The sequence below is a fragment of the Hyperolius riggenbachi genome, chromosome 3 (genome assembly GCF_040937935.1).
Source record: "Hyperolius riggenbachi isolate aHypRig1 chromosome 3, aHypRig1.pri, whole genome shotgun sequence".
Classification (NCBI taxonomy): Eukaryota; Metazoa; Chordata; class Amphibia; order Anura; family Hyperoliidae; genus Hyperolius; species Hyperolius riggenbachi.
In genome coordinates, this window is record NC_090648.1 from 200,562,405 (window position 1) to 200,574,965 (window position 12,561).

The window sequence follows — 12,561 nt, forward strand, 5'->3', positions numbered from 1 at the left end:
GGAAGCTTGCCTTAGTTTTTCCTGTGATGAAAGGAACTTTTGGTGCTCAATTAGCATCTGAGTGTGACCAGCTAGACAACCTTTGACATATTACACCAGGATTCTGGCTAGGGTTTCGCACCTCTGTGTCACTGGCCAGCAAGGAACTCTTTTGATGAAGGTAATTCACACAAACATTAACTTCACTGGACAACAAACATACTTCAGGAAAAGAAAAAATGTCATTCTGATTGCTGCAATGACTGCGCAAATCTAACCGGGAAGCGATCAGAAAATTGACTGCGCGAATCTTCCTGATTCGCCTGCGTTTCTCACGGCTGTTCCATGACACGTTCCAAGTTGTTTCCCCCACTGCTCCCTGGGGCCCCCTCACATGTAGCAGCATTAATCACTCACCTGTCCTGGCGGGCGGCAGCTGCACCGTGTGTGCATGCTTCAGTCATGCTGTCTACGTTTTCTCTATGACCTTTTCTCTATGACACATAACACGCACTGGATAAAGAAGAGGCAGATAGTGTGGCTAGAGTGCACTGACAGCGCAGCTGCCACCCGCTGGGACAGGTGAGTGATCAGGGCCAGAATTGTACTTTCCAGTGCCCTAGGCCTGCTGTCACCAAGCACCCCCCCCCCCCCCCCCAAAAAAATATATATATATTTTGTCCAACACTCTGACTAGCGATCATTGGTTTGAATGGGCTCATTTCAGTTGTGCTTCTCTGCCCCCCATTCAACAAATAATCCCTGTAATTTGCGCTCCTGCCCAAATGTGTACAGCAGCCGATAGTGTTCTGGGCATGCATACTTGAGAAATGACGCTGGTGTATGACCGGTACTTGTCAAGAATGCATAACACTGTACCGGCCATGGGCAGGAGTGGGAAATTACAGGAAGCGCGAGTGGCCAGAGCATGCGCTGCTTCTTTGTCCTCTGTACGACTGGCGGCAATCGGAGCCACAAACAGGTGGCAGGGTAGTGCAATGGAGAGAAGCCCATCCAAAACACAGAACAGGTAAGTAGCAAACATCCTGTCAAGACTAACTTTGGATGTTCTGTTGTAATTAGAGTGAACCTGAACTCAGAACTTCCTCTCTGCTCTAAAAGATACACAACAACATAACCTTAAAATAAAAACATTTCTTTGTTACAATCAGCTGATACAAATCCTGCAATAAATCTGCAGTGTGTCTACTTCCTGCTTTTATGGAAGCAGACATATTTTTAACATCCTGTGCTTTCAAATGAACTTAGATGTAGTGGCAGTCAGGTGACACAGTGTAGAGATCAAAATACAACTTGTGATTAGACACAGAGGAGGGGGAATTAGAAAGGCTCTCGAAATACAAACATGGTACATTTCTCTGTTTTCCTTCTGTCCTGTGCAAGAGTTCAGCTCCACTTTAAAGCATCTGAATGACATTTATTTATATTTGCTGACAAATCTATGCATCTCTTTTGAATGTTGAATGTACATATGGTGGTGTGCTCTAACATATTGACAGTATACGGGAACAAAGTCTGAAGAAGGCTTATTAGCAGAAAGCTTACTCTTTTTCTTTTAAGCCAATAAATGGTATCATCCTGATTCAAAACTCTCTGCTTTCGCTGATGGCTAAGATGGTACAATGCTCTACTGCTACAGGATAGTAGAAGAATACCAAAGTATACACACTAGCATAGAGGTAGTAACAGTTCAGGTGCAGTGCTGCTCAGATACCCCTTTTTAAAATCCGGATTGAATTCGGATTCGGATACCTAGATATCCGATCCAAATCGGATATCCGAGTTTGAAATTTTGGAATCTGACTCCGAATCGGATATCCGAACACAGTATCCCAGATATCCGCCCGGGTTCGGATATCCGGGTAGAAATCCGGAAGTGGGTTTTAAATTGCCTTCAAAACGTTTTTTTAGGGTAAATGAGGCATGTAGCATCATGTTTTTTTAATGATGTGGGGACTTAAAATCCCCCCTCAAAAAAAAAAATCTCTCTCTCAAATGGGAAATCTGAGTTTGCTCAGATAGTGTTATTCGGATTTTAAAAGAATATCCGAACTGCTATTCAAAGTTCGGATAGTGGAAAAAGTTCGGATTATCTGGGTAGTTCGCATACCCAAATATTGGATGAGCACCACTGCTCAGGTGTCCTTTAAAATGACAGTTTAGCAATGAAAGGGAAGAAAACATCATTTTTATTCCTGCAGTTCTCATAGATGGTAGGAACTGGAGGACAGAAAATGAGTCAGTAAAGAGTTAACTAAGGAAAAGAAGAGACCACTGCTAGCTAAGAAAAACAGTCATAAATTAGTATTAGATAAATTAATCGACAACTGCTGGGGTCAGTGTCAAAGCTGTAAAAGAAACTAGCAGAGCTCACTAATGTTTGTGAATGCCTGCATTAAAACTCAGCGGAACTTAGTTCTATCTGCTTTGTTATGTAAATCTCTGGTATTTCTCACATCGATCTGTATGTCCTTCATACAGAGGAATGGATTATCAGTGACAGTTATGATTGATCCTGATTGTTTTAACACATCAGGAAGTGAGAGAGAGATGCAGGGAATGGGGAACTCTGGAATTCAGCTATTAGTGCAGTGCAGGACGCTGGATGGCTGTGCTGCGGGACCAGAAGAGATTATTTACTTTGACATATGACCTCTTCTCTCTCCAAGCCATGCCGCCCTTATTATCTTATCTAAATTTATCGCTGCAGGCCGTGGCATTTCTGACCTTCCCAAGAAATCCGGCCCTGTGAGTGATCAATGCTGCAACACATGAGGGGGCCCAGGAAGCAGTGGGGTAATGACCATGGGGGGGGGGGGGGGTAGGTGGCGCACCCACTCAAGTTTGCCACAGGGCCCCTCAAACTGTCCCTGTCCCCTGCTAATACCTCATTGATACTGTGGCTGTCTTTGGTGGGGTTTGGTGCTCCATATCAATTGCCTGAAGGGGACCCAAAAAGTAAAACTCACACTGGGGCCCTTAGCACCTTAGCTACTCCACTGGCTTTTACAATACATCAATTCCACGGACTAAATGTAAAGCAGTGTTTTTTCTGTTCTGTTAAGTATACAAATGCAGCAGAGGTGATTTACTATGGGAGTTTATGTTTTTATAGGGTGAAGAGCAATGAAAGAAAGCCTTTGGCGTAAAATGCAGTCTGTGAACAAAAACCTCTCTCTCTCTCCAGCAAATAAAATTCTCCCTGGCCTTTCTGTTTCTGGGTTTAGCATGTAAGCTCAAGCTGTGGAAGGTTGCCTAGACCTTACAGACTTTGTAAAGAACATTTTGTAATAAATGAGATGAAACAGATGCTTGAAGCACTAAAATGCTGTTTGCTCAGAGATGACTAACCCAGTGTACACATTGAGGTCCGTGGACCGCTAATAAATCCACATCTCCGTTATTAAACTGGTATTGACTGTAAATATGAATAGTGCTGATGACTTTAAATTAAAAAAGCTAATAAACAATATTGTTTTAATAAAATAAATATTAAATACCTTCAAAATAACATTTTGTTTTAAACGAACAACATTTAAATGGAAATCAGGAATTTCTGATGCTTTTGCATTCTGACGCACTCTATTACTGAGTATGAATGTGTGTTCCCATTTGAAATGACGAAGGACTGCATGCAGCAACTGAAAAGAATCATAATTCCACAGGAGCATCTGTCCACAAAACCTGCCAAACCTATATTTCCAATCTTACCCAGAGGTACACACCTAGCCGCTCACTCCGCTCCTCCAATGAACTTAGCCTGACTGCACCCCGCATCATCTAATCCCATGCACGCCTCCAGGACTTCTCAAGAGCTGCTCCAACACTATGGAATTCCCTACCTCCCCCCATTAGGGTTTCCCCCTCCTTAAACATCTTCAAGAAGGCCCTAAAAACTCACCCTTTTTCTCTGGTCTACCACCCCTCACTAGTGCTCTAAACCTGCAGTTTAACTCTGGTCCCCTACCTTTTGTGTCCCCACCTCTCCTAGATTGTACGCCTTCGGGCAGGGTCCTCCTCCTTATGTCTCCTACCTGTTCACGCACCTCCATTACCGTACACCCTTCCTATAGATATGAATGAACTCTTAAAGGGATACTGTAGGGGGGTCGGGGGAAAATGAGTTGAAGTTACCCGGGGCTTCTAATGGTCCCCCACAGACATCCTGTGCCCATGCAGCCACTCACCGATGCAGGCACAGTGGTTTTCAGACTTTAAAGTCTGAAATTCCAGAAGTTGACCGGAGGCAGGGCCGGAGCATCGGTGAGTGGCTGCGTGGGCACAGGATGTCTGTGGGGGACCATTAGAAGCCCTGGGTAACTTCAACTCACTTTCCCCCGACCCCCCCCTACAGTATCCCTTTAAGCGAACTCGACTTGCCTAATCTCCATGCTCCCATCCAGTGACTAAGCATTACCTAGTACTCATTGGGCTTGATTCACTAAACCGTGATAACTCATATCACGGCGGTATTCGCGCGCAAATGCGAAAATGTGTGCAAATACCGCCATGATATGAGTTATCACGGTTTAGTGAATCAAGCCCAATGAGTACTAGGTAATGCTTAGTCACTGGATCAGGACTTTTTTCGCACAAAAACGCAACCGTTTCACGCAGAAATTTGCAATTGTGCGCAAACACGGCCATGATATGAGTTATCACGGTTTAGTGAATCAAGCCCATACTGTGCTGCGTAATCTGTTTTTTCTTGTATTCCTGTATTGTCATATGGCTGTATGTCACGCCTAAACATTGTCTGTAACCTTAATGTACAGCGCTGCGTAATATGTTGGCACTTTATAAATACAATAAATAAATAAATAGGAGCAACTGGCCAGCTTCTATTCTGCCACCATTAATCAATGCTCTGCTCCTCTGTCATCCTCTGGTATGCTGGCGCATCCATAAGCGACAGTTACAAGCTTCAAAGGGTCATCAATGTCATGTAGAGGATCATCAGGTCATCCCTGCCGCCATCACTGGACCTCCTCCACACCTCTAGACTGAGGATCAGGACCAACAGGATAATGCACAGTATTGGACACAATAACTTTACTAAGCCATTTAGCTAAAATTATGGTGAGCATTTTAATGTCCCGTTAAAGGAACAATAACAAAAAAATTGTACATTTCAAATACATGCATTCAAAATGTAGATTTCTCTTAGAGTAAAATGCTAAATTAATAAAAAAATTAGCTTTTTTCCTACGTTACTGTCACTGAAAGTAGATAGTGGAAATATGACACTGACAAGTTTTGGACAAGTCGATCTCTTCATGGGGAATTCTCAGGTTTTTTTTTTTAATTATTTACAAAAGCAGTTACTGAACGGCAGTTACATAGGAATTGAAGCACAAAGCTGCATCAATTTTACTGTGAGCAGACTGTGCATGGCAATATTGCGTTACTACCAGCAGAAGGTTACCATGAGTTGCGCTATTAAACACAACCCATGGTACTAAATTAACGGGAGTGCCGCTATGGTGTCAGCATTACTTACGCACGTTACCAAAGCAATGCTCGTAGTACTCAAGTACTGTAGGTTGTGCTAATAGTGTAACTCACAGTAACCTGCTGACAGTAGTTACTAGTGATGGTCATGTCTAGGAGAACTCATTGAGATGCATGTGATGAGTTTGGTCAGGTGAAAGATATGTAATAATGATTTGCTAGTCATGATCATGTGCTGAAGCAGGATGTGATCACAGCAAATCAGAGCTTTGTAAATCTATCAGCTGATCAAACAAATCACATGCTTCTCCGTGAGTTCTCCTAAACATGACTTTCATTAGTAGTAACACTAATATAGCTGTGTGCTGTCTTTACAGAGCAATATTACCGCTAGGTTTGTGCATCAACCCCATAGGGCCTGATGCACAAAGGTTTGCTAATAGTGCTGTGCTCAGAGTACGCAAAGGAATATAACTGTAACTACCGGCAGCATGTATCGTGAGTCAAACTGCGAAAACAGTGTGAATAGAGAAGCCGCCCAGCATCTTAATACAGATCCTCTCCAGGGAGAAGTTTTGTACAAAAAAAAAATAAAATAGAAGAAATAATGAGAATTTCACATGAGGAGATGGACTAGTCCAAAACCTGTCAGATCTGTTAGCCTTTTACTACTTACTACAATGAGTGACAGCAACACAGGAAAAAAGTAATTTGTAGTGCATTTCAATCTGGGAGAAGTGTACAGTATGCATTTTAAATTTTACATGTTTTCATACCAGTGGTCCTTTAAGAAGAGAAATTGGCATGTTCAAGTCACATAATGTAAGACCCTTTATTTTCTTCCCCACAATGGCCTGTCTTGTTGAACCCGACAGGAACTCCTTTACAAAAACTGTATGAAAAGTATTGAGAAGCCGGGGAACAATAATATCAGAATTTAGATTATATTGTGGGGAGGATCATGAAGGCTGGAAGTGAAAACGCCCAAATGCATCTTTTTTGATTCTCCCTTTTTTTTCTAATGATCCTAACTGATCAGGGCTCAGTTACAGGAACTGTATATTATTCAAAAAAATAAAAAGAAGGAGCTCTAATTAAAGAGGAACGCCAATGAAAATAATGTCATTAAAAAGTGCTTCATTTTTACAATAATTATGTATAAATGATTTAGACCGTGTTTTTCCATTGTAAAATCTTTCCTCACGCTGATTTACATTCTGACATTTACCACATGGTGACATTTTTACTGCTGGCAGGTGATGTCAGTGGAAGGAGATGCTGCTTGTTTTTTTGGCAGTTGGACCCAGCTGTAAACAGATGTTATTTCCCACAATACAATATGGTTCACAGACAGGAAACTGCCAGGACCATGGTCCTGAAATCCCACTGTGAGAGGGGTTTCACCACAATATTAGCCATACAGAGCCCCCTGATAATCTGTTTGTGAAAAGTGGTGTGAAGTCTGAATGTAAGGATACAGATTAGGGATGGTCAATGAGATACTAATAATTCAGAGTTAATGTAAATGCTATGCTAATTTTATGCAAATATATGTGGTTTGGAAATGTAACAATAGTTGCAACTGATTAGTCCAATTTGAAGCGGCAATAATTTGTATAAAATTAGTGTAGAATCTACTGTACATCAACTCAGAATTGTTAGCATCTCACTGAACATCCCCTAATAAAGATGCATTGTTCACATGTAGAGGACCTGTCTCCTTTGCTTTCATAAGAACGGTATCTCAACCTCAGTGATTGTGCAGACTGATCACAATTGGCTTTGGTGGCAGCCTTGCTTGTATCCTGGGGGCTTGCTCTGTAATTAAACATGAAGAAGAGGATTCCCATGATCCCATCCAAATACAGTCTGAAGCCACTGTTTTATAGGATTCATCTTTTAATGTTAGACTAGCAGATAGTTAACACACAGTTAAAGATATGCACCAGGCAGGGAAAATGTTAGGGTTAGGCCATAGGCTATGGTTAGGGCTAATGAGAGGTAATAGCAAGAAAGTGGTTTTGACTAGGGTTAGACATGGCAGAGGAGGACAACTTGGAGAGATAGTCCCTGTTTAGCAGAATACCATTATCTTTTTTCTGCTAATGTTCCACTTGTTTGGCTTGATATACAGAGCTATATGAATAAGCAGTGGCATAGCTAAGGAGTTTGGGGCTCCAGTGCAGGTTTTACATGGGGCCCCCTCAAGCACTCTTTACATGACATGTGAGCTTATAAAGAGGTCAAGTAGGTGGACTGAAAAAGGGCCAGGGGTCCCAGAAGACCCTTAAAGGATACCCCAACTGAAACGTGACAGAATGAGATAGACATGTGTATGTACAGTGCCTAGCACATAGATAACTATGCTGTATTCCTTTTTTTATTTTTCTGCCTGAAAGAGTTAAATATAAGGTATGCAAGTGGCTGACTCAGTCCTGACTCAGACAGGAAGTGACTACAGTGTGACCCTCACTGATAAGAAATTCCAACTATAAAACACTTTCCTAGCAGAAAATGGCTTCTGAGAGCAAGAAAGGGGTAAAAAAGGGGAATTTCTTATCAGTGAGGGTCACACTGTAGTTACTTCCTGTCTGAGTCAGGACTGAGTCAGCCACTTACATACCTGATATTTAACTCTTTCAGGCAGAGAAAGAAAAAAAGGAACACGGCATAGTTATCTGTGTGCTAGGCACTGTACATACGCATGTCTATCTCATTATGTCACGTTTCAGTTGGGGTATCCTTTAAAGGACACTTTAAGTGAGAGGAATATGGAAGCTGCCAGCCTGCCATATTTAAACAATATTGCTGATCTTTCATTCTTCAGTAGTGTTGAAATCATGCACCTGAAACAAGCATGTGGCAAATATAGTCAAACTTTAGTCAAATATGTGATAGGCATGCTAGTTCAGGGTCTATAGCTAAATGAATTATCAGGCACAGGGGATCAACTGAACAGTCATGGGACTTGCATTGTTAAATATGGTAGCCTCCATAATCCTCTCATTTCAGGTCAGGAGACATTTTCTCTGCCCTCAAATATGTCCACTTGCTTTCTCACGGTGTTCAGTTTGCTGAATGCCTCTGCCATGGTGGCGAAAACGTGGAAAACATGCACATTTTCCCAGTGAAAACATGCAAACCACGAATTCGACCTGAAGTCTGGCAAGCCAATGCCATCGGTAAGTAAAAAAAAAAAAAAGGTGTTCTAGCTATTTTCCAGCAGATGGCGCAATAAACTCATTTAGACTACTGTATATCCATCGCGCAATGAGCAGAATGTAAATGGATGTGTATTGTTCACGCCTTGATTCTGGCTGCTGAGAGGAGGGCTGGCGGTGGTGGTAAATGGGAGAGGAGGAGGTCCCATGCTCTATGCTTGGAAGAAGGAGGTGACCGGAGGAGAGCTGTCTTCTCAGCAGTAGCAGCAGCAGGAAGGGCTAGAACAGGCAGTGCCAGCGCCCGCTCCTCGGAAGGGTCTGGCAGGCTTGCAGTGACACCTGGGCTGCTCCTTATCTGGGCAAGAGCTGAGCTCCTGCCATGTCACTGCCTGGCCAAAGCACAGAGACACTGCTAGTGTCTGGCCTCCCTTCTTCCAGCATGGAATCAGCGGACCCTCCAGCATCAGCCACAGAAAGTAGCCTGGACTCGGAGCTTGTGCCAGGGGGCAGCGGATGGGACTTGGGCACACAGGTACAGATCAGGGTAGCCATAGAGGCAGTGGAGGACGATGAGTTGGACGGTGTGGATATGAGAGGTGGTGGGATGGAAGGAGGGAGCTGCAGCGAGGATGACTACAGCCGCAATGACAAGTACAGGTAATAAGCAATGTATTTCTGACCACAGGTGGCCTGAAGGTGGCCACTAACGCTCCAATTTTTAGTGAAAAATGGTTCAGGTAATTACGATCGGATTGCCAGAAAATAAATTCCATTGGTGTTCAAAATCGACTGCAACCGATTCTAAAAATGATCATTCCATGGCAGTTTTGTAGATCGGAAAACGTTTTTTCTAATCGGTTGTGATGCTTAGAAAGTACAGGTTGGTTCATTGATGGTGTCAATCAATGTATTACGACATTTTATTTCCAATAGCATTTATTTGATCGTTTGACCAATTCTTTGCTATAAATTGGAGAGTTAGGAGCCAGCTTAATGTTTGCCACACAACATATAACGTATACATATATCATAGTGGTGCCATCCTGTGTAGGCTGGCATTGTGCTGCGACCAGACTTCTGCCTGTACAGCACAGCAATCTGCACCCTGTACTCATTGCTGTTATTTATTTATGCATTGTGTGAAAGGTTACACGTGGATTGTGTGAAAGCTATAATGTTACTATGTGTACAGGATGTAGCAGCAACAGCCCAGCCACAGGGTTGCATCAGACTGGCCAGTTTCCTATGGAGGAATTCTCTTCTGTATGTACTCCGATAGGAAAATGCTTCATGGTATAGGAGAATGACATTTCCTGCTACTGTGTTCTATCTGCAGCCAATTACGCTGTGCCTGAAATAAATAATGGACTGGAGCCAAGAGAAGGCGCTCGCTGTGATGTTGTGGGATCTGCAATGGATCCTGTGCTCCTGTGAGTCAGGCACAATGACAGTGTGTGAGAGGCAGAAGCGTCTGTCACTTGTCTGTGTTCCCTCCAGCAGTGACGCAGGGAGCATCTGACAGTGCCATGACACCGGAGGCACCGATGCTGTGGTCCTACCCATGGCACAGGGGTCATTCCTGCTATGACGGAGAATGTTGCATATTGCATAGAGGTGTATTCACAAGGGTATCTGTTTGCCCTTGGAAGACCTCTGTATTCTTGTCAGCTACAAAGCAAGGAGGAATGACAAGTATTTTCAGCTGTCCGTCATCCACACGTCACAAGTGTGTATTGCTATGGCATGTGTGGTACTGGTGAATTCCAAGTTATCTGGTAATGTTTACCATAATCCTCAGGTGCTACATAATGTCTTACAGGTATGGACTGTATTAGCACCTTTCGTTTTTATTTATTTTTTTATTTAAAGGAGCTACAACTGTAGTGTAGATGGAACCCGGTCTCTCATATCTGAGCCTTGGTGACAACCAGCATAATGGCTGGCATGTACCATTAAAGTGAGCCCGAGGTAAGAGTGATATGGAGGCTGCCATATTTGTTTCCAGTTTCCTGGCAGCACTGCTGATGTAGTAGGCCTCAGTAGTGTCTGAAGTACACCAGACACAAACATGCAACTAATCTTGTCAGATCTGACAATACTTTCAGAAATACCAGATCTGCTGCATGCTTGTTCATGGTCTATGGCTTAAAGTATTAGAGGCAGAGGCTCAGCATGGCATCCAGGTAACTGGTATTGCTTAAAAGGAAATTATTATATCAGCCTCTATTTAACTCTCACCTCGGGTTCACTTTAATAATTGTTACAGGATCACTATTTAGGAAGATTTGGCATTTTGCTTTCCCTATATCATTCAGTAATTAATACAATCCTTTATATACTTTGTGTCACAAAATGGCCAGAAATGCCCCTTTCCAGTTGGCAACAAGGCTGTGGTCAAGCATAGGCGTCCTGCTCTTCACCTGGCAAGATTTCCATTTACAGTTATTTCACTCCATACAGCTGGTGACCTGTTGGATACTGTGGCAGGGGAATGGCAGGTGGAAGTCTTGTCAGGTGGTAGGGGACCAAGTGAAGAGGAGGATCCCCGACACTGACAGTAAGGCCCCGTTCACACTTGCGGTTCTCTGCCAAACGGACCGGATGACCTGACCGGATCCGGATCGGAATTGCGCGGTTCTGATCCGATCCGGATCCGGTCAGGTTGCATCAGGTGTTCATCAGGATGCGATCCGGATCCGTTTGGCAAAAGACAGTAGAAATAAAATAAAAATGTTGGGGTCTGGGAGGTCAGCAGAAGGTGGACATGTGGAATCAGGCCCTCCGCTGTTTAGCACTCACCTCCACCTCCGACATACTGCCAACATCTCCAGCACGTTTAAAGTCACTGCTGCTCCACTCCAAAATGCTTGCCCATGCGTCCCCATCCAAAACCGCCGCTACAATACGCATAGGAAGTGGGGTAGAACGTCCGGTTTTTATAGCCAGTGTGTTGTGCGCTCTCCGTTTCCCATTGGTTTCTATTGGCCGGATGCAACAGTCCGGCTCCGCTCCGGATACGTCAGCCGGAGGAGCCGGACCAAAAAATAGCGCATGTTGGGTCTTACGCCGGAGTCCGCATGCGGTCGGCTCCGGCACGGCGATTCCGGACGGCGACCGCCAATGTGAACCGGGCCTAACACTGCTTGGAAGGTGGCTTCGTGTCAAGGTGTTCATGGAACAGTTGGTGACTTGACTTGTCCAGCCTTCTCTGCAAAGTGCTGAGGGAAATGTCAGAAATATATCCATGTAGTAACAGTAATAATGTTAATAACTCATTTTTTCACCTATCTGGCTTTCACATTTAATTCCCCACCCTGAATGTTAGGCTATGTACACATGGGTAGTAACTGTCACACATAAAGATTGTAACTCAATCCTTGGGATGACAGTTCCGAGCTCAGGTCATACAGACAACTCCTTTAGCCAAAGTTGAGATGAGATTGCGTTTTGTTGCATTGCGAAGGGAAGGAGGGGAGATTTGAAATACAGGGAAATGATTATGTAGATAGTCTCTCACACTACATGGAAGTGGTAAAATTGGCCAATCAAAATTGGACATGAGTAAACAGCATTTTACTTTTTTTTTTAATTTTTTCTAGCCCAATTGTGCAACATAATATTAAGGGTAGGAACACACTAGGTAGAATTGCATATGCGTTTTCCACTATGTGCGATTCTGCCTAGTGTGTTCCTACCCTAAAACTCGCATGTATCCATTGATGTGCATTGATTGAGGTGATTGAATCAGGAACCTGGGGTTTAAGGCTGCTTTCACTGTAAGAAGTTACAGGCGCACGTTAGTGCAGCCTGTAACGCAGCCCATCTCACAGTAATGAAAAATCAATGGGCTGTTCACAGCGCCCACGTTGCATTACAGCGTAACGCTGCACGTTATTTAAAAGTGCAGCATGCCGTGCGTTCTACGTTAGACTGTTTGCACATGCTCAGT

General features: G+C 43.5%; 1 protein-coding gene across 1 annotated transcript in view; it reads left to right on the forward strand.

Annotated features, from left to right (window-relative positions):
* The first annotated feature begins 8,780 nt into the window (after positions 1–8,780).
* LARP6 (La ribonucleoprotein 6, translational regulator) overlaps positions 8,781–12,561 on the forward strand; it is a 63,052-nt gene continuing 59,271 nt past the window's right edge. The window contains exon 1 of the mRNA XM_068272534.1: positions 8,781–9,269. Coding sequence (XP_068128635.1) covers positions 8,992–9,269 — 278 coding nt within the window. The 5' untranslated portion in view covers positions 8,781–8,991. The remainder of the gene's footprint in view (positions 9,270–12,561) is intronic.